The 24,699-nt window shown below is 40.7% G+C and overlaps 2 protein-coding genes and 1 pseudogene across 2 annotated transcripts in view; 1 reads left to right on the forward strand and 2 right to left on the reverse strand.

Annotated features, from left to right (window-relative positions):
• Positions 1–24,166, reverse strand: part of LOC137632394 (zinc finger protein 721-like) — a 66,836-nt gene extending 42,670 nt beyond the window's left edge. Inside the window, exons 1-3 of the mRNA XM_068364329.1 lie at positions 23,764–24,166; positions 19,228–19,304; positions 14,376–14,438 (exon numbers count right to left, since the gene is read on the reverse strand). The gene's annotated coding sequence lies outside the window, so the exon portion shown is untranslated. The remainder of the gene's footprint in view (positions 1–14,375; positions 14,439–19,227; positions 19,305–23,763) is intronic.
• Positions 13,003–14,214, reverse strand: LOC137632395 (zinc finger protein 501-like). Its single transcript, XM_068364330.1, has 2 exons — positions 13,666–14,214; positions 13,003–13,503 (listed from the first exon to the last, which is right to left on the reverse strand). Exons 1-2 carry the CDS (start codon positions 14,212–14,214, stop codon positions 13,003–13,005), a joined length of 1,050 nt encoding a protein of 349 aa, XP_068220431.1.
• On the forward strand, positions 20,817–23,751 carry LOC137632396 (uncharacterized; annotated as a pseudogene).
• Positions 24,167–24,699: the final 533 nt, after the last annotated feature.

Consider the following 24,699-nt stretch of genomic DNA (forward strand, 5'->3'; position numbering starts at 1 on the left):
CATCCCCTTGAATGAGCGATGTCGAATGAGAGACCATGAAGTTCACCAAATCGCTTGGCCGAAGCCAAAGCAAGCAGAAACACCGTCTTCCAAATTAGGTGGCAATCTGTTGCCTAGAGTATTGGTTCTTGAACGGCCTGAGAACTCGAACCACATTCCATGGGGGGAGATCTCACTTCAGACCGAGGACAGGTAAGTTGATAACTCTGTATGAGTAAGTTAAGTTCTAGCGATGAAGAAACGTCCATTCCCTTCAATCTAAAGGCGAGGCTTAACCCTGGATAGGTACGCTCCTCGGACACCCCTTTAAGGGTATACTCGGACGCGAACGACCCCGACGCCAAAAAAAATTCTTGAAAAATCAGTTTTTGCAGTAACCTCCTTTTTTCTTTTTCCAAAAAAAACTTCAATGAATGCTTAAAACAACTGTAAAGATAAATACTACTCATCTGCAGAAAAACTATTTATTATAAATATTTTAAAAAATTAAGTAGAAAGAAAAAAAGACCTGACATAAAAATTCATAAAAAAAAAGTTTATACATATATACACAAATCCTTCTAGGAATTGATTCTTGAATGTTTAGGACACATCTTGATGTATTTTGGATGAAGTCAGACCCATGGAGGTGAAGATCTGAAATGAGAAAAAAAGGGTAACTTTTTTTGGCCAAAAAAATTTGTCCAAATTTCATGAATTTTTTTGGGTACCCAAATGAAATAGGAAGTGGCTAATTTTTTTAGGGAATAAACATATGTTATCCTAAAATAGAAATATGTAAAAAAATCTTCATTATTTTGTAAATTACATTTATATCAGGGGCCATATCTAAAGGTAATTTTTTGAGTACTTAGAAATTTCGTAAAAAAATACATATATTTAATATATATGATATTTATGCAGGTAAAAATATACCAAAATATCACAAATTCTATAGGGAACAAGAATATATATAGATAGGGCAGCTTACGCTTCGGATATGTTCACAAAATGGCCGCCAACCACACTGACTCAGACTCCCTAATCTGCCACTTGAAATGTAGGAAGGGTATGTCAATTTCAAGGTGTTATTTACTAATCTAATTATTATTGGATATGCATAAAAATTGTATGGTGGGTTGCTGGATAATTGTCGATTATTTTACGACTATAAAATTGAAATTCTGACCCAAAAAAAATTTTTTGAAGGGAAATAAAATCGAAAAAAAAAAAATGTAAAACAATATAATATTTTAGCTAAAAAAATTTGATGATATTCAATAAAAAAAAAGTAAACAAAATTTTCCGACAAATAAACATCTAGAGGAATCATTACTCTGTGATAGTTCCTCAGTACGTAGTAATTTTGAAAGAATTGGGAAAAAACGAAAAAATGGCAATCACCGGAAAATCGAACACATACCTATATATACGCCATATCTGGCTAAAAAAAAGATAGGCATGGGTAGCAAGATCATCTAGAAACACTTCCCAACACTATAAAAATATAAGTTTTGCGACACTACTTGCCAATTCCTTACGGTAACATGACTAAGCAAAAAAATGCAAAACAAATAAAAAGGGGCACTCGCGGAAAAATGGCTAACATTCTAATATACGGCATTTCAGAAAAAAAAAATTCAGCCACGTGCTAGGCAAACCATCAAGGCACATTTTCCGACAAATAAACATCTAAATGAATAATTACTCTGTGATAGTTCCTTAGTACGTAGTAATTTTGAAAGAAATGGGAAAAAACGAAAAAATGGCAATCACAGGAAAATCGAACACATACCTATATATACGCCATATCTGGCTAAAAAAAGAAGATAGGCATGGGTAGCCAGATCATCTAGAAACACTTTCCAACACTATAAAATTATAAGTTTTGCGACACTACTTGCCAATTCCTTACGGTAACATGACTAAGCAAAAAAATGCAAAACAAATAAAAAGGGGCACTCGTGGAAAAATGGCCATTCTAATATACGGCATTTCAGAAAAAAAAAATTTCAGCCACGTGCTAGGCAAACCATCAAGGCACATTTTCCGACAAATAAACATACAGTGATACCTCGGTAGTCGAACGACTCTATACTCGAACAATTCGGAGTTCGACCAAAATTTTCGAGAAATTTTTGCTGCGGTGCTCGACCAAAAATTCGGTACTCGACCAGCCGAACACGTGACGACCGCATGGGCTTTGTGATGATCGCGCCATCTCGGCCACTCTCGCTTGTTCGGGAAGCATCAGTTCTCTCGAGAGCGTCACTCAGACAACGCGCGATCAGCATTCGTTGTGATTTAGTGATTTTCAGTGCTTTTAATTGCTTTTTTAGCTTTCATAATGAGTCCCAAGAAAGTAATGAGTGTTAAGGGGAAGGAGAAGAGGAAAACAGTGCGAACAACGATCGAGTTGAAGAAGGAAATTATAGCGAAATATGAGAATGGTGTACGAGTGTCCGATTTAGCGGTAGAATACGGAATGGCGAAGTCGACCATTTCTACGTTTTTAAAGCATAAAGAAATGATTAAGAAGGCGAATGTTGCAACGGGAGTTACGGCGGTAACTAAGCAAAGGCCACAAGTGATTGAGGAGATGGAAAAGTTGCTTTTAATATTTATTAAAGAAAAACAGTTGGCCGGGGAAAGTGTTAGTGAAGCGTTCATTTGTGAAAAAGCGTTGCATATCTATGAAGAATTAGTGAAGAAAAGTCCGAGTACCAGTGAAAGTGATTCATTTACATTTAAAGCGAGCAGGGGTTGGTTTGAAAAGTTTCGTAATAGAACAGGTATTCATCGTGTTACTAGGCATGGGGAGGCAGCTAGTTCGGATCAAATTGCAGCCGATAAATACGTGGGGGAATTCGATCGGTACATAAATGAACAAAATTTGATCGCACAACAAGTCTTTAATTGTGATGAGACTGGGTTATTTTGGAAGAAAATGCCAGCCAATACGTACATTACCAAGGACGAGACGAAGATGCCAGGTCACAAGCCAATGAAAGATAGGCTAACATTGTTGCTGTGTGCAAATGCAAGTGGCGATTGCAAGATCAAACCCTTGTTAGTGTACCACTCGGACAACCCCCGGGTGTTCAAACGAAATAATATTTGTAAAAGTGCACTACCAGTTATGTGGCGCTCGAACACTAAATCTTGGGTCACAAGACAATTCTTTACTGAGTGGATAAACGAAGTGTTTGCCCCCCAGGTTAAGGCTTACCTCATTGAAAAGAGCTTGCCAATGAAATGTCTTCTGGTTATGGACAATGCTCCTGCACATCCTCCAGGTCTCGAGGATGACTTGAAAGAAGAATACAGCTTTATCAAAATCAAATTCTTGCCCCCCAATACTACTCCCATACTCCAGCCCATGGACCAACAGGTCATTTCAAACTTCAAAAAACTCTATACCAAGGCCCTTTTCAGAAAGTGTTTTGAAGTGACCAGTGACACGAAGTTGACCCTAAAGGAATTCTGGAAGGAACACTTCAGCATCCTCAACTCTGTTAACATGATTGACCAAGCTTGGCGAGGTGTGACCTATAGGACATTGAACTCTGCCTGGCGTAAGCTGTGGCCATCATGTGTCACAGAGAGGGAGTTTGAAGGTTTCCAACCAGAGGCGGGTCCAAGCACTGCTACCCCTGTAATTTCTGATGACACTGATGTCGTTGAGGAAATTGTTGTCATGGGCAGGAGTTTGGGGCTTGAGGTCGACAAGGATGATATTGATGAGCTTGTAGAAAGCCATTCTACCGAGTTGACTGTGGAGGAATTGTTGCACCTGCAACAACAACAGCAGCAGGATCTGATTGTGGAGCAGGAATCTTCAGAAGAGGATGAGGTAAGGGAGGATGTTCCAAGTTCTCTCATCAATGAAATTTGTTCCAAGTGGGCAGATGTGCAGGCTTTTGCTGAAAAATACCACCCAGAAATTGCAGTAGCAAACCGGGCAGTGCATATGTTTAATGATAGTGTCATGTATCATTTTCGAAGAATACTGCAGAGGAGGAAGAAACAATTAACAATAGACCAGTTTTTCACAAAAGAAAAGAAAGCTGCTACATCAAAGCCTGTTTCTCCTCCAAAGAAGAGACAAAGAAGAGAAGAAACCCCTGAAATAGATCTGCCCACCCTTTCATTGGAGAGAGAAACAACTCCTGAAGGAGAACTACCCCGCCACATCATGGAAGGGGACTCTCCTTCCAAGCAGTAACCTCCCCCTTCCATCCTCTCCACATCCATCCCTGTATGCCATCGAACCGCTGCTCAAAGGTATGTTCACTACAGTACAGAAAATGGTTTAAAATTGTTTTATTTTAGTACAGTAAATGGTTTAAAATTGTTTTATAGGATTTTCTGACCAATTTCATACACATTTAGATAATTATTGTTGTTTAGGTACACGTTTTATTAATATTTTGGGCCTGTTCGAGTGCTTGGGAACGGAATAGAATATATACCATTATTTCTTATGGGGAAAAAAAATTCGGTACTCGAACAAATCGGAGGTCGAACACGGATCTCGAACGGATTATGGTCGAGTACCGAGGTATCACTGTATAAATGAAATATTACTCTGTGATAGTTCCTTAGTACGTAGTAATTTTGAAAGAAATGGGAAAAAACGAAAAAATGGCAATCACAGGAAAATCGAACACATACTTATATATACGCCATATCTGGCTAAAAAAAAAATAGGCATGGGTAGCCAGATCATCTAGAAACACTTTCCAACACTATAAAAATATAAGTTTTGCGACACTACTTGCCAATTCCTTACGGTAACATGACTAAGCAAAAAAAATGCAAAACAAATAAAAAGGGGCACTCGCGGAAAAATGCCCAACATTCTAATATACGGCATATCAGATAAAAAAAAAAGACATGCACGTGTTAGCCCAACCATCAAGGCACACTTTCTAACACATAAACATGAAAAACAAAAATCAATAATATATGGCAATTCCTTACTACGTAGTAAATTTTTACAAATATTGAAAAAAAACAGAAATTGGCAACCGCAGTTAAATACCCAATATACCAATAACTACGTTGTATCTGACAAAAACAAAATCACGCATGGGTAGCCAGATCATCTAGACACACTTTCCAACACTAAAAAAGCAAAAGTTTTACGATACTATTTCGCAATATCTTACGGAAAAATGACTTGGCAAAAAAATTTTAAAAAATGAAAAAGGGACACTCGCGGTAAAATGCCCGACATTCTAATATACGGCATCTCAGATAAAAAAAAAAGACATGCACGTGTTAGCCCAACCATCAAGGCACACTTTCTAACACATAAACATGAAAAAAAAATGAATAATATACGGCAATTCCTTACTACGTAGTAATTTTTACAAATATTGAAAAAAAACAGAAATTGGTAACCGCAGTTAAATACCCAATATACCAATAACTACGTCGTATCTGACAAAAACAAAGTCATGCATGGGTAGCCAGATCATCTAGACACACTTTCCAACACTAAACAAGCAAAAGTTTTACGACCCTAATTGGCAATATCTTACGGAAAAATGACTTGGCAAAAAAATGAAAAAAAATGAAAAAGGGGCACTCGCGGTAAAATGGTCCTCGTGGTGATGAACGACATTTTAACTAAAAAAAAAATCATGCACATGGTAGCCAAACAATCCACCAAGACTTTCCACAACTGATAACCTATACAAGTTGCACCATTCTACGACAATTTCATAATACGTAATAACTTTGATAATTATGCAAACTACCTTAGAAGGGTAAACTCGGTCGCGCTCGACCCCGGCGCGTCTCAGAAATCGGGGAAGGAGTACAGCTACAGCAATGCACATCTGGACACTACTAGAGCGTGTAGGGGAGACACCTCCTGCAGGTCGATCACCCACAAATTCAGTCACGGGGGTGAGTCACGTGAGAAAAACCTGTTTTTTTTTGACGCTCGGGGTCGCAAACGACCCATCGTACCTATCCAGGGTTAAGGCTGAGCGATAGCCTCTTACCGCTGAGACTGAGACAGGCGCAATTTCTTCATGCAAATACACGAGGAACTTCACTATTGCTGGGATGGTGGCATCGAGAGGAGAGATACCCCTTCCAAGACACAAACCACAGAAGACTTTCCACTTTGCCTGGTAGACTGTTGCTGATGACTTTCGCAGGTATCCAGATATCCTGCTAGCAACTTATTGCGGAAATCCTCTCGAGAGAGAATATGCTGGATAGTCTCCAGGTGTGAAGTCGTAGCAAAGCTATGGCTTCATGGAATAGGCTGGCATGTGGTTGTTTGGGTAGATCGTGTTGTGGAGAGATGTCTTGTGTAGATTCCGTCAGGAGTTGCAGAACGTCTGGAGACCATTCTGCGTGGTGCCATAGTGGAGCTATGAGGGTCATTGAAAGGTTGACCGATGTTCTGGCCTTGTTGAGTACCCTCTTCATCAGACAGAACAGGGGAAAGGCGTAAACGTTGATGTTGTCCCACCGTTGTTGGAGAGCTTCTTGCCAGAGAGCCTTGGGGTCCGGGACTGGGGAGCAGTATAACAGGAACAGGAAGTTCAGGGCCGTTGCGAAGAGATCCACCATCAGAGAACCCCACAAAGTTAGGACTTTGTTGGCTAGTAGATGATCCAAAGATCACTTGATACTCACTATCTGAGAAGCTCTGCTCAGGTTGACGGCGAGCATATTCTTCTTGCCCGGAATGAAGCGTGCCGATAGTGGTATCGAGAGAATCTCGGCCATCTCAGTATCTCTACTGCTAGATGGGACAGGGGCTGCAAAAAAGTACCTCCTTGTTTGTTGATGTCAGCCACTACTGTGGTGTTGTCGCTCATTACCACCACTGAGTGGCCCGCTAGGAACTGTAGGAACTGTTAAAGGGCCAGAAAAACAGCCTTCATCTTTAACAGATTTATGTGCAGGTGCTCTTCTGACTCTGACCAGAGGCCTGAGGTCGTGTGGTGCAGCATGTCGCCCCACCCTTTTTTTTTTTTGAAGCGTCTGAGGACACCATCAAATCTGAGGGAAGACGAGAAGATCTAGTCTAACACCCACCATTCAAGGTCCGTCTGTTCTGCTGATCCCATGGGGATCCGGACATCCGGGGAATCGAGAGCCTGATTCCACAGGGAATTGAACTGCCACTGTAGGGATTTCATCCTGATGCAACCGTTAGGAACTGGAGGGGCCAGCGATGAAAAATGACCGAGGAGACATAGCCAAGTCTGGGCTGGAAGCTCTTATCGTCTTAGAAAGGGTCTTGCGACCTTTCTCAGCCTCGATATTCTCTCGTCTGTTGGGAAGGCTTTGTGGAGATTGGTGTCTATCATCATGCCTTGGTATACCAGTCTCTGTGTAGGAAACAGGGAGGACTTCTTCATGTTTACCATGATCCCCAAATCTTGGTAAAATCTCAGACCTTTGTCTCAATGTTGAAGAAGGGTTAACACAGAGTCTGTTAGGATTTGACAGTTGTCCATATAACGAAGGAGAGGAATGCCAATCCTGTGTCCCCAAGATGACACTAGGGCAAACTCTCTAGTGAAGACTTGAGGTCATGTGGAAAGACTGAAGCACAGCATCCTCAACTGGTTATTTCCTGTTGTCTAGGCTGAATCTTCAGTATTTCCTTGCAGACGGAGGGATTGATTGATTGATTCAAAGTTTTTAGGCATCCTGACATCTAAGGTCATTGACGCCAATATCATTTAGTTTATATATATAAAAAAATAAAAGAATATTCAATTAAAACCATAAAAGATTAATGTTATTATAAAAGTTAAATAGTCTTCAGAAGACCTGCTTCTGAAATAAATCTAAAAATGCTACTTGCATAGTAGGACACATCATGTCCAAGAATCTTGGCAAGGATGAACAAGTATGCATCCTTTAGGTCCAGTGTACATATGAAGTCCTGTAGTATTACTGTTAGTCTGACCGTGTTTGATGTCTCCATGCTGAATGTAGTTTGTTTTACAAACTTGTCTAGAGCTGAGAGGTTGATGACTGGTCTCCAGCCTTCAGAAGACTTTTTCACAAGAAAGAGTCGACTGAAGAAGCCTGGAGACTCGTCGAAGAATTCCTGGAGAACGCCCTTCTTCAACAGGGTCTGGCCTTCTGCCCGGAGGGTTGGCCCCTTTGCTTACCCCATCACAAAGGGGTCTATTGACATCGGATTCCTGGTCAGGGTAAGGAGAGATGTTATGAACAGGATGCGATACCACAAACAAATCATGGATATTGTACAGGGTTCAGCACCGAGTTGCTTCCACCTGTCCAAGCAACTTTTTAAGCATCCCCCTACTGGTGGACAAGCAGGAGAAGTGCCTATCCTACCGCTTCCGGCTGCTCCCTCTAGGATATTTTCCTTCCCTGGAGGACTTTGGGCCTTTCCTGTCCTTGGGAGGAAAGGGCTTCTTGGACACCGTTGTCTTCGCTGCTGTTTTGTTTGTCATGGTCTTAGGTGTGCTGGGGTGCTGAATAGCTAGTGGTTTATAGGGCATGGATTTCAAAGCCCAATGGAGAAGGGAGTCCAGATGGTACTTCATCCATCTCTTAGCAACATGTTCCACATCCTTAGGCTGAAATAGATGGGATCCCTCTAGAGAGAAATTCCTGAACCTGGTGATCTCGGCATTTGGGACTTGCCGGTGGAATCTCTCAGATACAGCATCCCGACGTTTCCCAATGGTATTTGCCCAAAGTTTGAAACCTGATGGGCGAGAAACTCGATCGAGTGGGTGCCTGTGAGCAGGAAAGTCTCCATTGCTTTCCTGGTACATTTCTTTGAGAAATCCTCAGTTCTTACCAGGATTTCCAAGGTCCCTAACCAAACATCAAGCCACAAAGTAACCTGCATGTGGAGAAGAAGAGTTGGACAAGACACATCTTAGATCTCAGAATACCTCCTCTGCTGCAGACAGGAGGTGGGAGAAGCTTGGTGGTAGAGCCGGAATGTTGGGAGGAGGAGAGCTCAGAGAGCTGTAGGGTATTCGTAACCCTGGCACCCTTCAGGCCCTGAGACCAAGGCAAGGTTGCACTGGTCTCTGAGGGCTTCTAGGTGCAAAAGACACGGTATAAGACCGTGTCTTTGCTCTCTCGTAAGGTATCTCTGGGTTGGTAAACCCATTGAGAACCCGGAGGAGAGTCAGAACCTGACAAAATGCATGTTCCAACTCTTTCTGCTCTCCTTCCGACGTTGGACTTGGACTTGCAGCGAAGTCTCCCTCTTCCACCCCCAAGAGCTCTTCTCCGGGTGGGTCGCGCACATCTTTCGAGTGACAGGCTTCATCTGTAGGCTTAGAGGTTCTTGAAGAGGACTTAGGAAGAGTCTTGGAGTCCTTCGGTTCCTTTCGTGGAAGGAGGTAGGGCTCAAGCATCGAAAGCCGGATTGTCATGTCCCTCCTGACTTCCATCGGTGGTGGAGAACTCTCCGTGCGAGGGGAAACTTCCTCCGAAGGTGGACGAGAGGAAGCCCCTTCCTGGCATTACTCCCTCGGCAGAAGTGAGGTAGGAGAGTGTCCTGTGGAAGATGCAGGAGCAGACCTTGATAGCCTAACAGGAGTCCCGCTTTACCCTAGGGGAAGTAACCACGTCTGAGACCTTCTTCCTCTTCAGGGGAGAAGAAGCTGTGTTTCCTTACAGTAGGTCTGCTGTAGCTGTAAAATGCTCCGAAGAGCTGGCAGACAGAGCACGCTTGAAGGCTTGCACCACTGCTCTGACCATAACCCTGAACCAGGGCTGCTGACTGACTAACGCACTGTCAGACAGAGCCCTGTAAGGCCCTGAAGGGAAAGAGCCGACAGTTTCCTGAGATGAATCTCTGCTGTTGATGGATCCACCTTCGAGGAAGGCAGCTTCGGTATCTTGAACCCTTTTGTGGAGACCCCTCCTCCTTTCCATGGCGGTCGCGCTGTAATGCGTTTGCGGATAGGGGAATGATGCGATGGTGAGCTGTCTACTCGATGTCTCTTAAAACCTAGGAGCCTGTAGAACCTGCTTATGGCCATGGCGCAAGTGGGACAGTGAGCGCTAGTGCATTGGGGAGCGCTGGTGGGCCAGAGAGCTCACAGGGGAGCAATAGCGCGTAGTACGACGCCACGCAGGAGGATGCTGGTGTGCAGTTTCCGGTAAATTTGCATGAGAGCGCTGGCGCGCAGCTGAGCACTGGCAAGCTGGAGAGTGCCAACGAGCCAGAGGATGCTGGTGAGTTGAAGAGAGTTTTGGCACAGGAGAGTGCTTTAGTCGTCAGCAACAGCAGATTCTAGAGGGTCAGGGGCATCGACAGCGGCCACAGAAGATGCCTCTGACACCAAAACATCGACAAAAATTAGTGGATCTACCTCCGAAATCAACGACGGCTGCACACTCGCATTGCGGAGGATAAATTGCTGCAAGGAGTCCTTGAAGGGCGCACCCGGGAGCCGCAAGGACGACCACACCTGTAACACAGAAACCATAGACAAGGCCTTACCCGGGGGAGAGGTGGGGCCACTTCACTAGGGGAAGCAACACCATCTCTCAAGGACAAGGGTTGGCAAAAATTAAAGTCTACACTACTGCTCGACGGTCTCTCAGAAGAGGCCGAACAAGCAGGAGCTTCGAAGGGAAAGTCGGGAGGCAAAAGAAGAGATCTTGTGTTTTTTTCCCTTCACACAAAGGAACCTTCGAAAGAGAAATATCCCGCTTTGACTTCTTCTGCCCTCACCAAATCTTTCCCACTGGGAGGCAGACCACTCCCGACTCTCATTACACTTATTACCACAATCACACCGTTGACCTCTGCAGGTAGGAGAAAGGGTGTGGCGATCAATGCCCATGGCCAACATGAAGGTCCGGCAGGGTTGGCCTTCAAGTCCAGGGAAAGTACGCATGGTCGCACAAGTCAACACAAACACACACTATTAAAGAAAAAGCATAAACAAAAAGCACTAATGGTAGTTCTAAATATAACTTGGTGAGGATGAAAAATGGCAACAGCCGTTTACCATCCGAGCCAAAAGATAAGTAACTTAAATCACCGGTGTGCGAGAGGGAGCTAACCCCCTACGCCCGCTAACTAGAGGAATGGGTAGTTAAACCTCACTAAATTTTAATGGCTCGTCATTTCAGCTTCATTGAAAGTAATACCCCTATTGAATAGCATAGGTTCGTATTCCAGTTACGGCACACACAAATACAATCAATATACTGTAAACTTAATTAATAACATCAGATATTCAATTTAGTAAACTCACATTAATAGTGAAACCTGTAGAATTTATTATTAAATAAATTGGGTTATGGACATTACCCAGCCCTGGGACTTGGAATATTATTCAGCAAAATATCTTTAAATCATAACTTTATTCTTGTGAAACCTGAATACAGTACTGTACTAAGAATGCTGTAAAATGATTTGACGAGAAACTCTCTCTCCAGAGGGACCAATGCAGATTGAAATGTTTGAGAAGAGCAATTGTGGAAATGAAAGAGAAACCAAATATTTGGATATTTTAATGAAGATTCTCCTCTCAAGGACAATCCAATGAAACTTATATAACCTAAACTAATCACTAAGACCATAAAAGAGATTACATCAACCAAATCACAAAATCCCTTAAAAAATAATGATACTTCTCTACCTTATTACTATACTTATATTCAACAAACAAACAAAAAGATATCTCCATACAATAGTACTTCTAAATAATTGCATCGCTTCATATTCCAATACAAGTAGACTGGCTTTTGATTCTTCCTTCCTGCTAACATTCATAAATTCACTACAGTACAAAAAGCAGGTAGAATCATCCAGTATTACTTTAAAAAAGAGACAACGTCACCAACATTGTTTCAAAAGGCTTAATGCTGTAAATCATTCTCTAAGCTTTATTTAGGCTGTGACCAAGCCAATCAACTACTGGAGCTGAAACTAAATCAGCGGATATTTCCAAGTTCAAACTTAGTACAAATGTTTTTTCTGTTGATGAAGTTTCATTTCCTGGTTTTTTTAATGCTTATTTATTAAACATTGTTATCTATCTTAAAATAATCTCATTTTTCTCTCATATAGTTTATTCTTTACATTAATATTTCTTCACTGCACCAGACTGTCAACTATTTGGTCCCTTGTGCTAGTGGCAATTTGCTTTTGCACCTTGGCTTCTAATAGTAATAATTAGGCTAATATGACAAATTTGCAAATAATTTGTATTTTTCCCAACTATACAAACCTGGAGCTCTTTACAGCAGAGATGCATTTTGGCAACAGCTGGAACTGGATGTGAAACTTTTAGCTACTTAGCGAAGGGAGTGCAAGAGTTGGACCAACCACTCTGCTCACACCACCACTTGTAACTGAAAGTCACTGTGCAATTGTGGCAAAACTTCCTGGGGGAAGGTGATGGCGGGACCAGTATGTGTTAAGAGCTCCAGGATTGTATACATAGGGAAAATGCAAATATTTTCCAAATTTGTCATCTATTACTGCACTACATACAAACCCTTACGATATTTACAGTTATTCACACATATTCACCGTTAGGTGGGTGTACAGTAAGTCCAAAAAACTAACTGGCTAGTGCCTGACCTGGGGGGCTACTCTGTGCTTTGCATAAGCTGTTTGGAGGCACCATGTCACCTCGTCGACTCTGAGAGCTAACACCCTGGGCAATCGTGCGACGGGGTAAGACCTCTCATATCTATAATCTTTGCTGTTTTTTCTTAAATCCAGATCCCAATTTCAGATTTTATAGCACCTCCTTCTATGATGATTCTTGAGGAAACCTTCAGAGCAAAAAGCTTTACCACAGTCCGTGCACATGAATGGTTTTTCTTCCATGTGAGTTCTTAAACGTTTATGAAGTCTCTGTTTTAAATTATATGTTTAGCCACATTCATGACACTGGAATAGAACTTTCACGTGATGTCACTACAGACATCACACTTGTATGGCTTCTCTCCCGTGTGAATTCTTAAATGTTTAGTGATATTTGATTTTGTATTAAATGTTTTGCCACAGACATCGCAATTCTATGGCTTTTCTCCCGTGTGAATTCTTAAATGTACAGTGAGACTTTGTTTCTGGGTAAATGTTTTCCTACAGATATTACATTTGTATGGCTTCTCTCCCGTGTGAATTCTTAAATGTACAGTGAGATATGGTTTCTGGGTAAATGTCTTCCTACAGATATTACATTTGTATGGCTTCTCTCCCGTGTGAATTTTTGAATGTGCAGTGAGACTTTGTTTCTGGGTAAATGTTTTCCTACAGATATTACATTTGTATGGCTTCTCTCCCGTGTGAATTCTTAAATGTACAGTGAGACTTTGTTTCTGGATAAATGTTTTCCTACAGATATTACATTTGTATGGCTTCTCTCCTGTGTGAATTCTTAAATGTTGATTGAAACTTGATTGTCTATTAAATATTTTACTACAAACATCGCACTTGTATGGCTTCTCTCCCGTGTGAATTCTTAAATGTTCAGTGAGATATGGTTTTCTAGTAAATGTTTTGCTACAGACATCGCACTTGTATAGGTTCTCTCCCGTGTGAATTCTTAAATGTACAGTGAGACTTTGTTTCTCGGTAAATGTTTTGCTACAGACATTACAATTGTATGGCTTCTCTCCTGTGTGAATTCTTAAATGTTTAGTGATATCTGATTTTGTAATAAATGTTTTGCTACAGACATTACATTTGTATGGCCTCTCTCCCGTGTGAATTCTGAAATGTACGATAAGAGTATATTTATCACAAAACGTTTTCCCACATTCACTGCATGTGCATCGCTTTCTAGCTAGAGCATTAGAGTTAACATTACCAGAGATACTTTTTTTTATCTGCTTCTCATTTATTTGATTCACCTCTTGATTCAAAACATCTTTCTGTAATAACTCTCTTCCACTGATTACACATGAAAGTCTTCCTTTATCCTCTTTCATAACTGAACTTGAGCAAGTCTCTACATTTTCTGCATCATTGACTTCCCCTTTACAACTTACTGAAATTTTTTCACTCACTGATGCATCGTACTCATAGGAATTTTTCAGGTTGCTTTCGGTAGAATCAAATATTTCTGGCTCTACTTTGACTTCCATTTTTGGGTCCAAGAAAAGAGCGCCATTATTAAAGAGAGCAACACTGCCAGATGTATCATTATTTTCTGGATCGATTGCAGGTGAAAAGAGATCTTCAATTTCACTTTTCATTGAAAATTCAAAAGGTGCTTCAGAATTCATCATCCTCTCCCAATCAAAAGATGACAAACCCCTTAATATTATTTTCAATAGGCTTCAAAGAGGAAATTAAGACTGAACTTCCTATTCTCAGACATCATACTGTACAACAAAAACTTCCAACATGACCCTTTCTTTTCCAGTCTTACGTCTCTTGCATATACCTTCAGCAGCTTACAAGCTTTAGCAGCAAGAGGTGGATGATTCCTTCCTTTGAGATGAAAAGTCTGAAATAATAGAAAACTACAATCAGCTGGAGAAGACCACAATGAAAATATGACAAATCTTTAGATAATTTGTATTTTTCCTAACTATACAAACCTTAGCTATTTAATAGGGGAATTACTTTCGGCGTAGCTGAAATGACGAGCCATTAATTTCTCACGAGGGTTAACTACCCACACCGCTACTTAGCGGCGGGTAAGGAGGGTAGCTTGCTACAGAACCCCCTCACACACACCTGTGATTGAGCTCAATTTGCTTGGATGTAGGACTTCAAGGGAGAAAGGGCTAGCAGGTAAGTTTGCTTAAATAGCTAAGGTTTGTATAGTTAGGAAAAATACAATTATCTACGAATTTTTCATTTGTTCTGTAACTTTAATACGAACCACGCTATTTAATAGGGGTGACTCACCCATTAGGAAGGGTGGACGTCCCAGCCAATCTGGCTTTTGGCTTTACCCGGGAGCTCCTTATCTGAGTGTATCAGTACTCACAAAATAAGGAGTCCCTGCACCTCTCTAAAACCTTGTTACGCAAGGTCCGCGGCCTAAGCAAGCTGTGTGTTGAGGAATGTAGAAGTGTGACTGTCCTGGTAAAGTTATTCCGAGTTCTTTAGAAGGTAAAACTGTGTAACTAGGACTTTCCCAATACCACCTTGTCAGGGTGTGAGGACGCAACAGTATTAGTCTTAATACTAGGTACACAAGGGAGCATGGTTTACCAGCAGTAGTTTGAGGTCAGCTATGCAGAGAACCCTGAATGCTGCTTTCCCCAAGAGAGGGGAGAATGAAGAAAAGAATAAGGGTCAGTCAAACCTTTTCATTCACGCAGACTAAAACCTGGTAACAATGCCCTCAACCTTCTGCTACTTGTCCAATAAGGAGCTTGAGGTATACAACCAGCTGTTGTGCAGCCACCACATGGCCGATAGAGAATGTATCGAGTCTCCTGTGGGTTACATCTTGCAGGTAGTGGGATGTGAATGTGGTCTGACAATTCCTCACCCCAGCTTGAAGAACCTGCGTCACTGAGAAGTTTCTCTTGAATGCCAGGGACACAGCTACGCCCGACATCATGAGCTCTGGGGCGACGTGACGGAGGAGGGTCTGGATTCAGTGCATGGTCTATGACCTTGTGAATCCACGCTGAGATGGTGTTCTTGGTGACCTTCCTTTTGGTCCTTCCTGTGCTGACGAATAGTGCAGACACACAAGGACCGGCTGCGGCTTTTCTCTTAAGATACAGCCTCAAACTCCTCACTGGGCATAGTAAGAGATCGTCTGGGTCATCTGTTACAGTACGGAGACTAGAAATCCGGAAGGAGTCGAATCATGGATGCGCTACTCCCGGGTTCTGAGTCTTAGCAATAAATTCAGGGACGAAGCTGAACGTTACCTCTCCCCATCCCCTTGAATGGGCAATGTCGCATGAGAGGCCACGAAGTTCACTGACTCGCTTGGCCGAAGCCAAAGCTAGCAGGAACACCGTCTTCCAAGTCAGGTGGCGATTGGTTGCCTGGCGTAATGATTCATAGGAAGGTCTCTCAAGAGACCTGAGAACTCGAACCACGTTCCATGGAGATGGTCATAAGAGCACTGGAGTGACTAGCATGAGCCGGCGAGTGATGATCCTGAGAACACTAACGATGACGAACAGGAGAACGACGAGAAGATTGGCGATCTTGCGAACAGGAGCGCTGCCTGGCGGATGACGAATGTAGAGGGCTGTGATCCCTAGAAGACATGGAGGTCTGAGGGTGATGGGAGGGCTCATCATCACCAGGTGGCCGTCGAAGGGAGGGCAAACGAGTACGAGGGTCATGAACAACACTATATGAAGAAGGCAAGAGATGGGCTTCACACAGACTATGCATCAACAGGAGAAGAGACGGCAACAACAGGGGCAGCAGGAACAGGATTACTCTGGGCACCCAGCTGAAGGAGCTTAAGAAAGACTTCCTCAGAAGGAGGTCCAGCAACACCCAAGGACAGCCAAGCCTACAACACATCTGAAAGTGAAAAAGACTTTCCCGAGGATGGGGGCAAAGGGGCTTCTCTATGAGAAACAACAAGGTCACCGGTACCCAGAGGTTGCCAAGGAGTTAAGCGTGTTCATGAAGAGGTCGCAGGGTGAAAAAAGAAGTCCAAGGTCTCTTAGACCTCGAGGATGACCCCGAAGGCAAAGGGTCTCTCTTAGATTTCTTCCTCCAACGCCTAAACTTCTCCCTCTGAAAGACAAATCACTCCCTATACTTGTCGCAGGTGGAAACCTGCTTGCAACAACTCCCTCTGCAGGTCGGACACAAGGAGTGGGGGTTGGTCAACATGAGGGTACCACAACTGAGCCCTTCAGTTCCTTTACACACCTGCATGAGGTGCATCAAAGAGAACAATCACACCAGTAACAAGAGAGAAAGCAGTTTGAAAAGCAAAAGTCTGCATGGCCATGTCATGGTGTAGGAGCAGAGAGTGGGCACATCAATTCTCTCCAGAGCCAAAAGAAAAAGTGGTGAAATATCAGTAATGTGTGAGTGAGAGGGGGTACCCGGTGACCCGGGATACCCTTAAATCAACGAATTTTTTTATATAAGTGAATATTACTTTGTGCACACTGACATTGTGATAGTGTGTCACGGCAGACATAATTTATACTTACTATCTGGACTTTTGTAATATGTAGTGATATCTTAAAGAAGAATTGTAAATGAATATGGACTCCATCATCTTCCTCTGGAAAATGTCACAATCCCAGGTACTGGCAGATTAGAGCAATGAAGAAAAAAAGATAATAAGAACAATACAAAACGTCAATTACAAAATTAACGCCACTAAGGCAGCATTTACTTTCAATAAAACCAGTTTAAAGGTTTCTCATGAATACCAGGGACAAGGGACAGGATGCCTTGTAAATATTAACATTAATATTACTAACCAAGCTACAACACCTCCATAGAAAATAAGATGGAAAGGCACGTTTTCTGTGAGCCAGGTGGGGGTGTACGTAAGATAGCGGCCTCCTGTATGCATGATGAAGGCAGACTATGAATACGGCCGTGTAAGGGGGTCGCAGGGGAGCAATAGCACCCCCCAATAAGTAAGTTAGAACACGGCTTGTAGTTTAGGTTAAGTGGGAGAAGTTTAGGTTAGTTGTTGTCTATTTTCTATACACACGAGGAAATGGCCGCCGAAATAAAAAAGCTCCGCAAGGTAAGTCCTACCAAATAAAAACTCCAATGTTTTGACTGTGTTTCATTAGTATTACTCACTAGTCAACCCAAAATAGCTACAAAATTATGGCTTTCCACCAGAAACCATTATCAAAAACATTCAAAATATCACAAATTTTAAGTAATTTGTACTTACCTCGAACTACTTTCTTAGGAGACTTATACTTTAGGAGGTGGGAGTGGCCTTCCAGACCTAGAGACCGTGCTGAAGCAAATCCGAAGAACCTAGATAGGAGGCTAGGTTCTGTTGACCCCAAGGAAACACGAGAAAACAGGTAAAACTTCACGAAAAACCTATCTTAGTGTCTAAGTAACTCACGTCTGCTCATCGTCCGAGCCAAAAGTGAAGTGATGCAGTTCACCAGTGTGAGGGGGGGATGGGTAGCTAGCTACCCCTCCCCTACCCCCTTGCTAACTAGCGTGAGGGTAGTTAACCCTCGTTAAAAATCTAATGGCTCGTCATTCAGCTACGCCGAAAGTAATACCCTATGTAAATAGCGTGGTTTGTATTTCGGTTACGGAACAATTAATTTTTTTGGAAAGACCAGCACATTTCTACTGCAAAGCTTCTGTAAAGATTGCCAAGACAAAAAAAAAAAAAAAAAAAGGAAGACTGTGTCAATCATAAGGTAAGGAATTATTTGTGATTTACTTTTAGTTTGAGACCTGGATAGGAGGTCCAGCTAGCGGTTGTGACCTGGGAAGGGGGGTCCAGGGGGGTTGCCCCCGGATAGGGGCTGTGACCTGGGAACTACTAGATTAGGTTAGGTGGGTTTGTAAGGTTCTGTATCCTTTTACAATTCTCAAAAGTTATAAATAATCATGTTTTGTCCGGTTTTCAGTCACTTACATGAACCATATATTTTTCAAACTGGTTAACTTGTGCTTATTATGCATTTCTGACCATTATTATTGCTGCAAATCCCTCGTTTATTACATTTCTCCACCCAAAAAAAAACCTGGTTTCCCACTGGGGTTCCCTATAATTGTCTTTATGTAAGGGGGTCCAAAAACTCATGAACGGGTGGTTTGCCCCCAATAATCATGGTCATAAATGCATCAAACACAAGATAGCGAGTAGGAAAAATATATGGTTCATGTATCAGGCTAGAAATTAAAGTATCGTATATTTACTCTTTTTATTTAATGACAAAGTCAGAATGGACCATTGGACTGTATCCAATATGTGGTGCTACTTTAGAGTGAGATCTACCTCAATCATTGACATCACACATTTCCATCCATTTATTTTAATGATAAACAATTAATTTAAACATATCCTACGAAAGACTGAAATAGAGTAGGAAGAAAGGTAAAAATAAAAATGTCATCATAAATTTCCACATTTATTCTAGCGATACACACTTCATACATATGGCGGTAGACCTCACGCTAAGGTAGCACCCAACAAATACCCTAGTCTAAACCCATTTGTGACGTACCCTGGCCTATTTGATATAATTTACAATGAATATTAACTAGAATAAAAGAACGGGAACTTTCTGCTTAAATGAATACTACTTATAACATATAATTGTACCAATTACGATAAATTTAAGTATAATTACCTGTGGAGACGCAGCTATGAGCCTTAGACAAATCTCTTGATTGGATAAGCTTCGTTAGATCCTCATCTCTAGGGTGCCTGTCATTTGGATAATGCTTTAATTATAATTTTGTAAATTACAACTAATGAATAAAATTAACTTATCTTATGCAATTAAGATGTATATTTGAATTTAACAGAATGATATAGGTAATTTAGCTGTATATGAAAACAAACTCCCTTAGCACTCGCATTGTTGGAACGTATTTTCCTACATGTTAGTTAAGTGCCATTGGACTCTTAGAGGTTCTTGGAAAGGAAAACTCAAAATACCTAATTGTTTTGTCGATATGTCTCGTTCCTAGGTAAGAGAATTGCCATATGCAACGGTAGGACACCTGGAAATTCGCATCAGGACCCTAATTTGTTGTTATTTTGCGACGTGTGTGAAGAAAGACCATCAAAATTCTGGTCCTGAGCGAATTTCGGCAGGCCCGTGCAGGGAGAACCGAAGAAGAAGACACCATGAACAACGTTGCTAGGTCATGCAAAAATAGATCTCGTTCGGCCAGGTTAGTCTTATTATGTTCTCCATTTCATGCCGCATGTCCGGCCATTTCATTATGCATTCCTTGTTAATATATACATGCCATTGTCAATACATTGTTTTCTCATCTTTTCACTCCATTTGGGGAGCCCCATGGAAACTCAAAACCATTATTTGTGTGTATATACAAACAGCAATATAAAAATTCCGAGGGACGCGCTATGTTATTATCCGGTTAGGGATATCTTGAGCAATTCACTCAAAAAGTTCTGAACAATGTTTTTGACAAGCATTCCCCATGCGGAGCCTTTGTAGTTTGTTGGGAAAAACCACATTTTTGACACAAAAACATCACCTAACCGTACGTTTCTGTTTCCTACCTAACCTAACCTAACGAACCTAACCTAGGAGCCGTATCCTTAGACTGCCGTACTCTTGTCTTACCCTGTCCCAACGAGCTACATTCAACCCAAAATGTCAGTTATGAATTACCAAATTCTAATACATTTTCATATATTACTAAGAATATTGGGCTATGTAGGCCTACCCATGATACTTAATACTTATTTTATAAACCGATGGCTTATTATTATTATTATGAATTGCTAAGTTACAACCCTAGTTGGAAAAGCAGAATTCTATAAGCCCAGGGGCCTCAACAGGGAAAATAGCCCAGTGAGAAAAGGAAACAAGGAAATATAAAATATTTTAAGAAGTCAATCCTCAAAGTTGGTTTGAAAGGCGTTAGTGGCCTTGTTATGGCACCTTTTATCCTGAAATTCAATTAAATACACTTTTGAAAAAACCAAAAGTAAAGGCCCGGCCAGACCAAGCGCGATGAGCGGCGAGGTTAGTGGGAAGAGGTTCCCGAGCAAAATTGAAACATAAGGTATCTTATGCACATGGCCAGACAGGATGAGCGGGAAACCGCAAACCGCTGCAGTTGCTGCCAACCTATGTCATGTTTTAAAATACAGTGGCGGCTTCGCGCGTTTCCACCCTAGACCACAATATTTCTTATCAGTTCGGGAGTTGCACGCTTTCAGGCGGTCGTCTTTACAGCCATGGCTACGGAAGAATTTATTGGGGAGGTGTTCCGGAGGAGAGCAATATGGGATCCTCGTCATCCATTACATAAAAATAACCTTGTGTTAAAAAAACATTGTGAAGATTTAAGGAATCAACTGCAAATGGATGGTAAGTTAAAATGAGTGTGCCTTTTCGTGTATTGCAATCTGTTTATTAGAAAGCATCACCACTTAATTTCTATTAAGAACTTTATATATATATATATATATATATATATATATATATATATATATATATATATATATATATATATATATATATATATATATACAGTATATATAAAAATGAGAGAGAGAGAGAGAGAGAGAGAGAGAGAGAGAGAGAGAGAGAGAGAGAGAGAGAGAGAGATTTCCAACCAAGAGGTGAAAGATAACCACAGAAAATTTATAAAATATGGAGTAGGGAAATTTCAAATGAAACTCTCCTGTATGTGTTTAAACATTATATTTATGCCAATACTAGTTGTATAATCTTAAAAGTAAAAGTGACAATGAATTGTTATGAACTTTATGCCATATCTAAAGCAATTATATTGCCTGGTAAAAGCTAAATTTTGCCAACTCCATTGAAATAATTACATAGGGTTTCCCTGATATTTAAAGCACCACTTAGTAGCCGGCCTTGAGGTCTTGCACATGCTTGGGCGCTTTGTATCCTCTCTTCAGGTGCATGTGAAAAAACTGAGTTTTGCCCCTCCTTGTCTAAAATATAATTGTGTAATATACATACTGCTTTAACAATAGATACTGCGGTGGTAACATCTGTCTCAATTTGTTTAGATAATATCCTCCATTTATTTGTCAGTACATCAAAGCTACATTCTACACTTCTGCGAGCTCTTGATAGACGGTAATTATATATTCTTCTTTGGTTATCCAAGTTCCTTTGAGGAAACGGTCTCATAAGGTATGGTAACAAGGGGTATCCTTCATCAGCTATAATGACATAGGGAACTTCCACATCAGTACCAGGAAGCGTAGACGGGTCTGGAATATCAAGTTGTTCAGACTCCAAAAGTTTGTATAAATCAGATGATCTGAAAAGTCCTGAGTCACTCTGCCTACCAACATCAATTGTGATAAGTTTGCCATCAGCATCTGCCATTGCTTGTAGCGATATAGAGATATTTTCTTTATAATTGTTGCATGTCGAACCACTCCTGGCGGGACACTTTATTTCAATATGCTTCTTATCCAATGCTCCAATACAGTTGGGAAAATTCCATTTTTTGTAAAAGTTTTCTGCAGTTGCAAGCCAAGCTTCCTTATTTGAATGGGGTAAATATTTATTGTTTAGAGCCTCCCAAATAGCATTGCAAGTTTCCTTTACAACTTCTGAAGTAGTGCTTCTACCGCGACGAAAACGCAAAGCCAAAGATCGAAAAGATTCACCACTCGCCAGAAACCTGAAAAGGAGAGAAAAAAGGAAAGAATTTGTTTGTTATGATAATTAATATATCATTTCTATTAGGAGCTCATTGTTTATCCCATTTTTTATATTCTTTTTCAAACTTGTATAGAGCTATGTTACACTTTGGTTTACTTTGATTGTATCTTTCAGATATTTCTATTAAAAGAAAATGGAAAAACCTAAAAGACTATTATAGAAAAGAATTGAAGAAATTGGAGAAACCCAAATCAGGTGACGGAGCTTCGGAAATAGTTAATAGTACTTAGCCTTACTTCAATCAATTATCATTTTTGAAAGACATTTATCTGCCAGAATATAGGAGCTCCAACTTAAGCCAAGAAGAAAACATCAGGATAATAGAAGATGACCTGTCTTTAGTTGATGATGACATTGAGTCTAATGTAAGTCATGTTTCGCCACCGTTCGTGATACATAATTCTAGGACCCCTTCTCCAGCTCTCTCCCCTGACACCGGATCTACATCTCAAGATAATGGTTGGCAAACAAATCCGTCGACTAAGAAGCGGCGAAGAGCAAATCTTGATTACATGGCAAGAAAAAATGATTAACTGGTTGAAATCGAAAAGCCGAAGTTGGAAATGTTAAGAAAGGAACAGGAAGAATCTGGTGATGAAGATTTGTATATCTTCAAAAGTTTGTTTCCGTACATGAAGAAACTAAACCCCACAAAAAAGCTCCGCATAAGAACGCAAATACAAAACCCAAAATCTTTTCTTAGAAGAAATGGAAGAGGTAGAACAGAACGAGAGGCCCTCAAGAGAGACCATCGGCGCCATGCATTCAACTCCCAATCCCTACATAGATTTACAGGACCACGACTATTGTACATAAGATTGATAACTTCTGATCTTTTTCTTTTCATTTCAACATAATACAAGGGTTTCCTTATTTTTGTTTCGATGTAATTCTCAACTAATAATGATTTCTACATTATTCTCAGGAAATAGCCTTATTTGTAGTTAGTTTTGTAATATAATCTTAAAACCCATATTTTCTTTGGTGCTATTACAGTATGCTATCTACCGCCGATTTTGCTATCTACCACCCCTCTCTGACTATAGTATGATAGCCACCATCAGTCCCTAAGGATACGGTCTACTTGCTAATCCGCCTGTAATAAGGAGGATCAATACCGACTTGATAACCTAACCTATCCTTACCTAACTCAACCCAAGTTAACCTAACCTAACTTATAAACTGCTTATAATTATGCACCTATGTCCTAATCTAACCTAACCTAACCCAACCTAACTGAACCTACAAACTGTTTATAATTTTGCATCCATGTTGTCATTCCAATAATTATTTTTAAACTATCATTAAAGTCCAATGAGGATAACATAGTGGTGGTAAGTAATCTGTTTGATAATCCTCATCAAACAGGAGGATTAACATTGACGGTAGATAACATACTTTGTGGTAGATACCATACTATAGCAGAAATTTGACGGTAGATAGCATACTATAATAGCACCTTTTCTTTTTACTTACCTTAAAGTTATTACTAGTTTCTCTTCGGGAGTTAGAGGTTGTCTGTAGTTAGTCCTTTTCTTTTTTAGCATGACTTTCAATATTGCCAGCAAAGAATCAAAGGTCTGTTGTGTCATGCGTAAATATTCGTAAAATTTGTCGTCCTCTAGACGAGACTGACAATATAAATTGTAAAATTCACTTTTTTCCTTCCTCTGTTGATTAAATTCATGAATCCAAACTTTTCTATACGGTTTATTATCAATTTTAACACTTGAGTTTTCCATTAGAAGGAATTTCTTACTTGAGCCAGACTGGTTTGTTTACAAGAAGGGTACACGTGCCAGGTTCCTCGTTGCTCTCTCCACAACATGGTCGTGTTTCGTTCGTGTAAACAAACGCGAAAATTATCAGTAACCAGAAACAGATCCAAGTTATCTTACCTTATTCCGATTCACAACGATCAGTTGACTTTTACAAATATCCCCAGTCACACAGAGTTGCGTTTATATATCACACAATTACAGAATGGTGTTGGTTTCTCCTCTAAAAATATGCCTTATTTTGAGGCACTGTGTAATACGCTTTAAGGGTCCTCGTTGCTCTCAGGTTCAGGTTCAGGTTCTGGGGTGAGGCATAGCCTTTACAACGGCGCCTCTGTGTCTTTTAGTTTTGTGTGTTCCTTATTTTCACTAGTTTTTCTCTTTTCATCCACATTTGTTGTAGTATACTTTTCTTATTTTCAATATTCTCTTCACAAAAAAGGAATTTTCCAACTGTTTGTGCACTATATTCTTCGTATGGTTGTTGAAGCTCAATTACTTTTATTCTTATATCACTAAACTGTGGACAATATAATATAAAGTGGTTAGCATTTTCTTCTACATCACATAATATACAGTTTATATTTCCATCATTGGATTGTGGGCATACTACTATATGAAGCCTATTAGATGA

Source organism: Palaemon carinicauda, chromosome 41 (assembly GCF_036898095.1).
Source record: "Palaemon carinicauda isolate YSFRI2023 chromosome 41, ASM3689809v2, whole genome shotgun sequence".
Taxonomy (NCBI): Eukaryota; Metazoa; Arthropoda; class Malacostraca; order Decapoda; family Palaemonidae; genus Palaemon; species Palaemon carinicauda.

What these genes read in the sequence shown, in the direction of transcription:
- LOC137632395 (XM_068364330.1), bottom strand. Translation starts at nt 14,214, where the DNA reads ATGAATTCTGAAGCACCTTTTGAATTTTCAATGAAAAGTGAAATTGAA. An exon ending in AGAGGCCATACAAATGTAAT is followed by an intron (nt 13,504 to 13,665) that starts GTCTGTAGCAAA and finishes AACCTATACAAG; the next exon opens with TGCGATGTCTGTAGCAAAAC.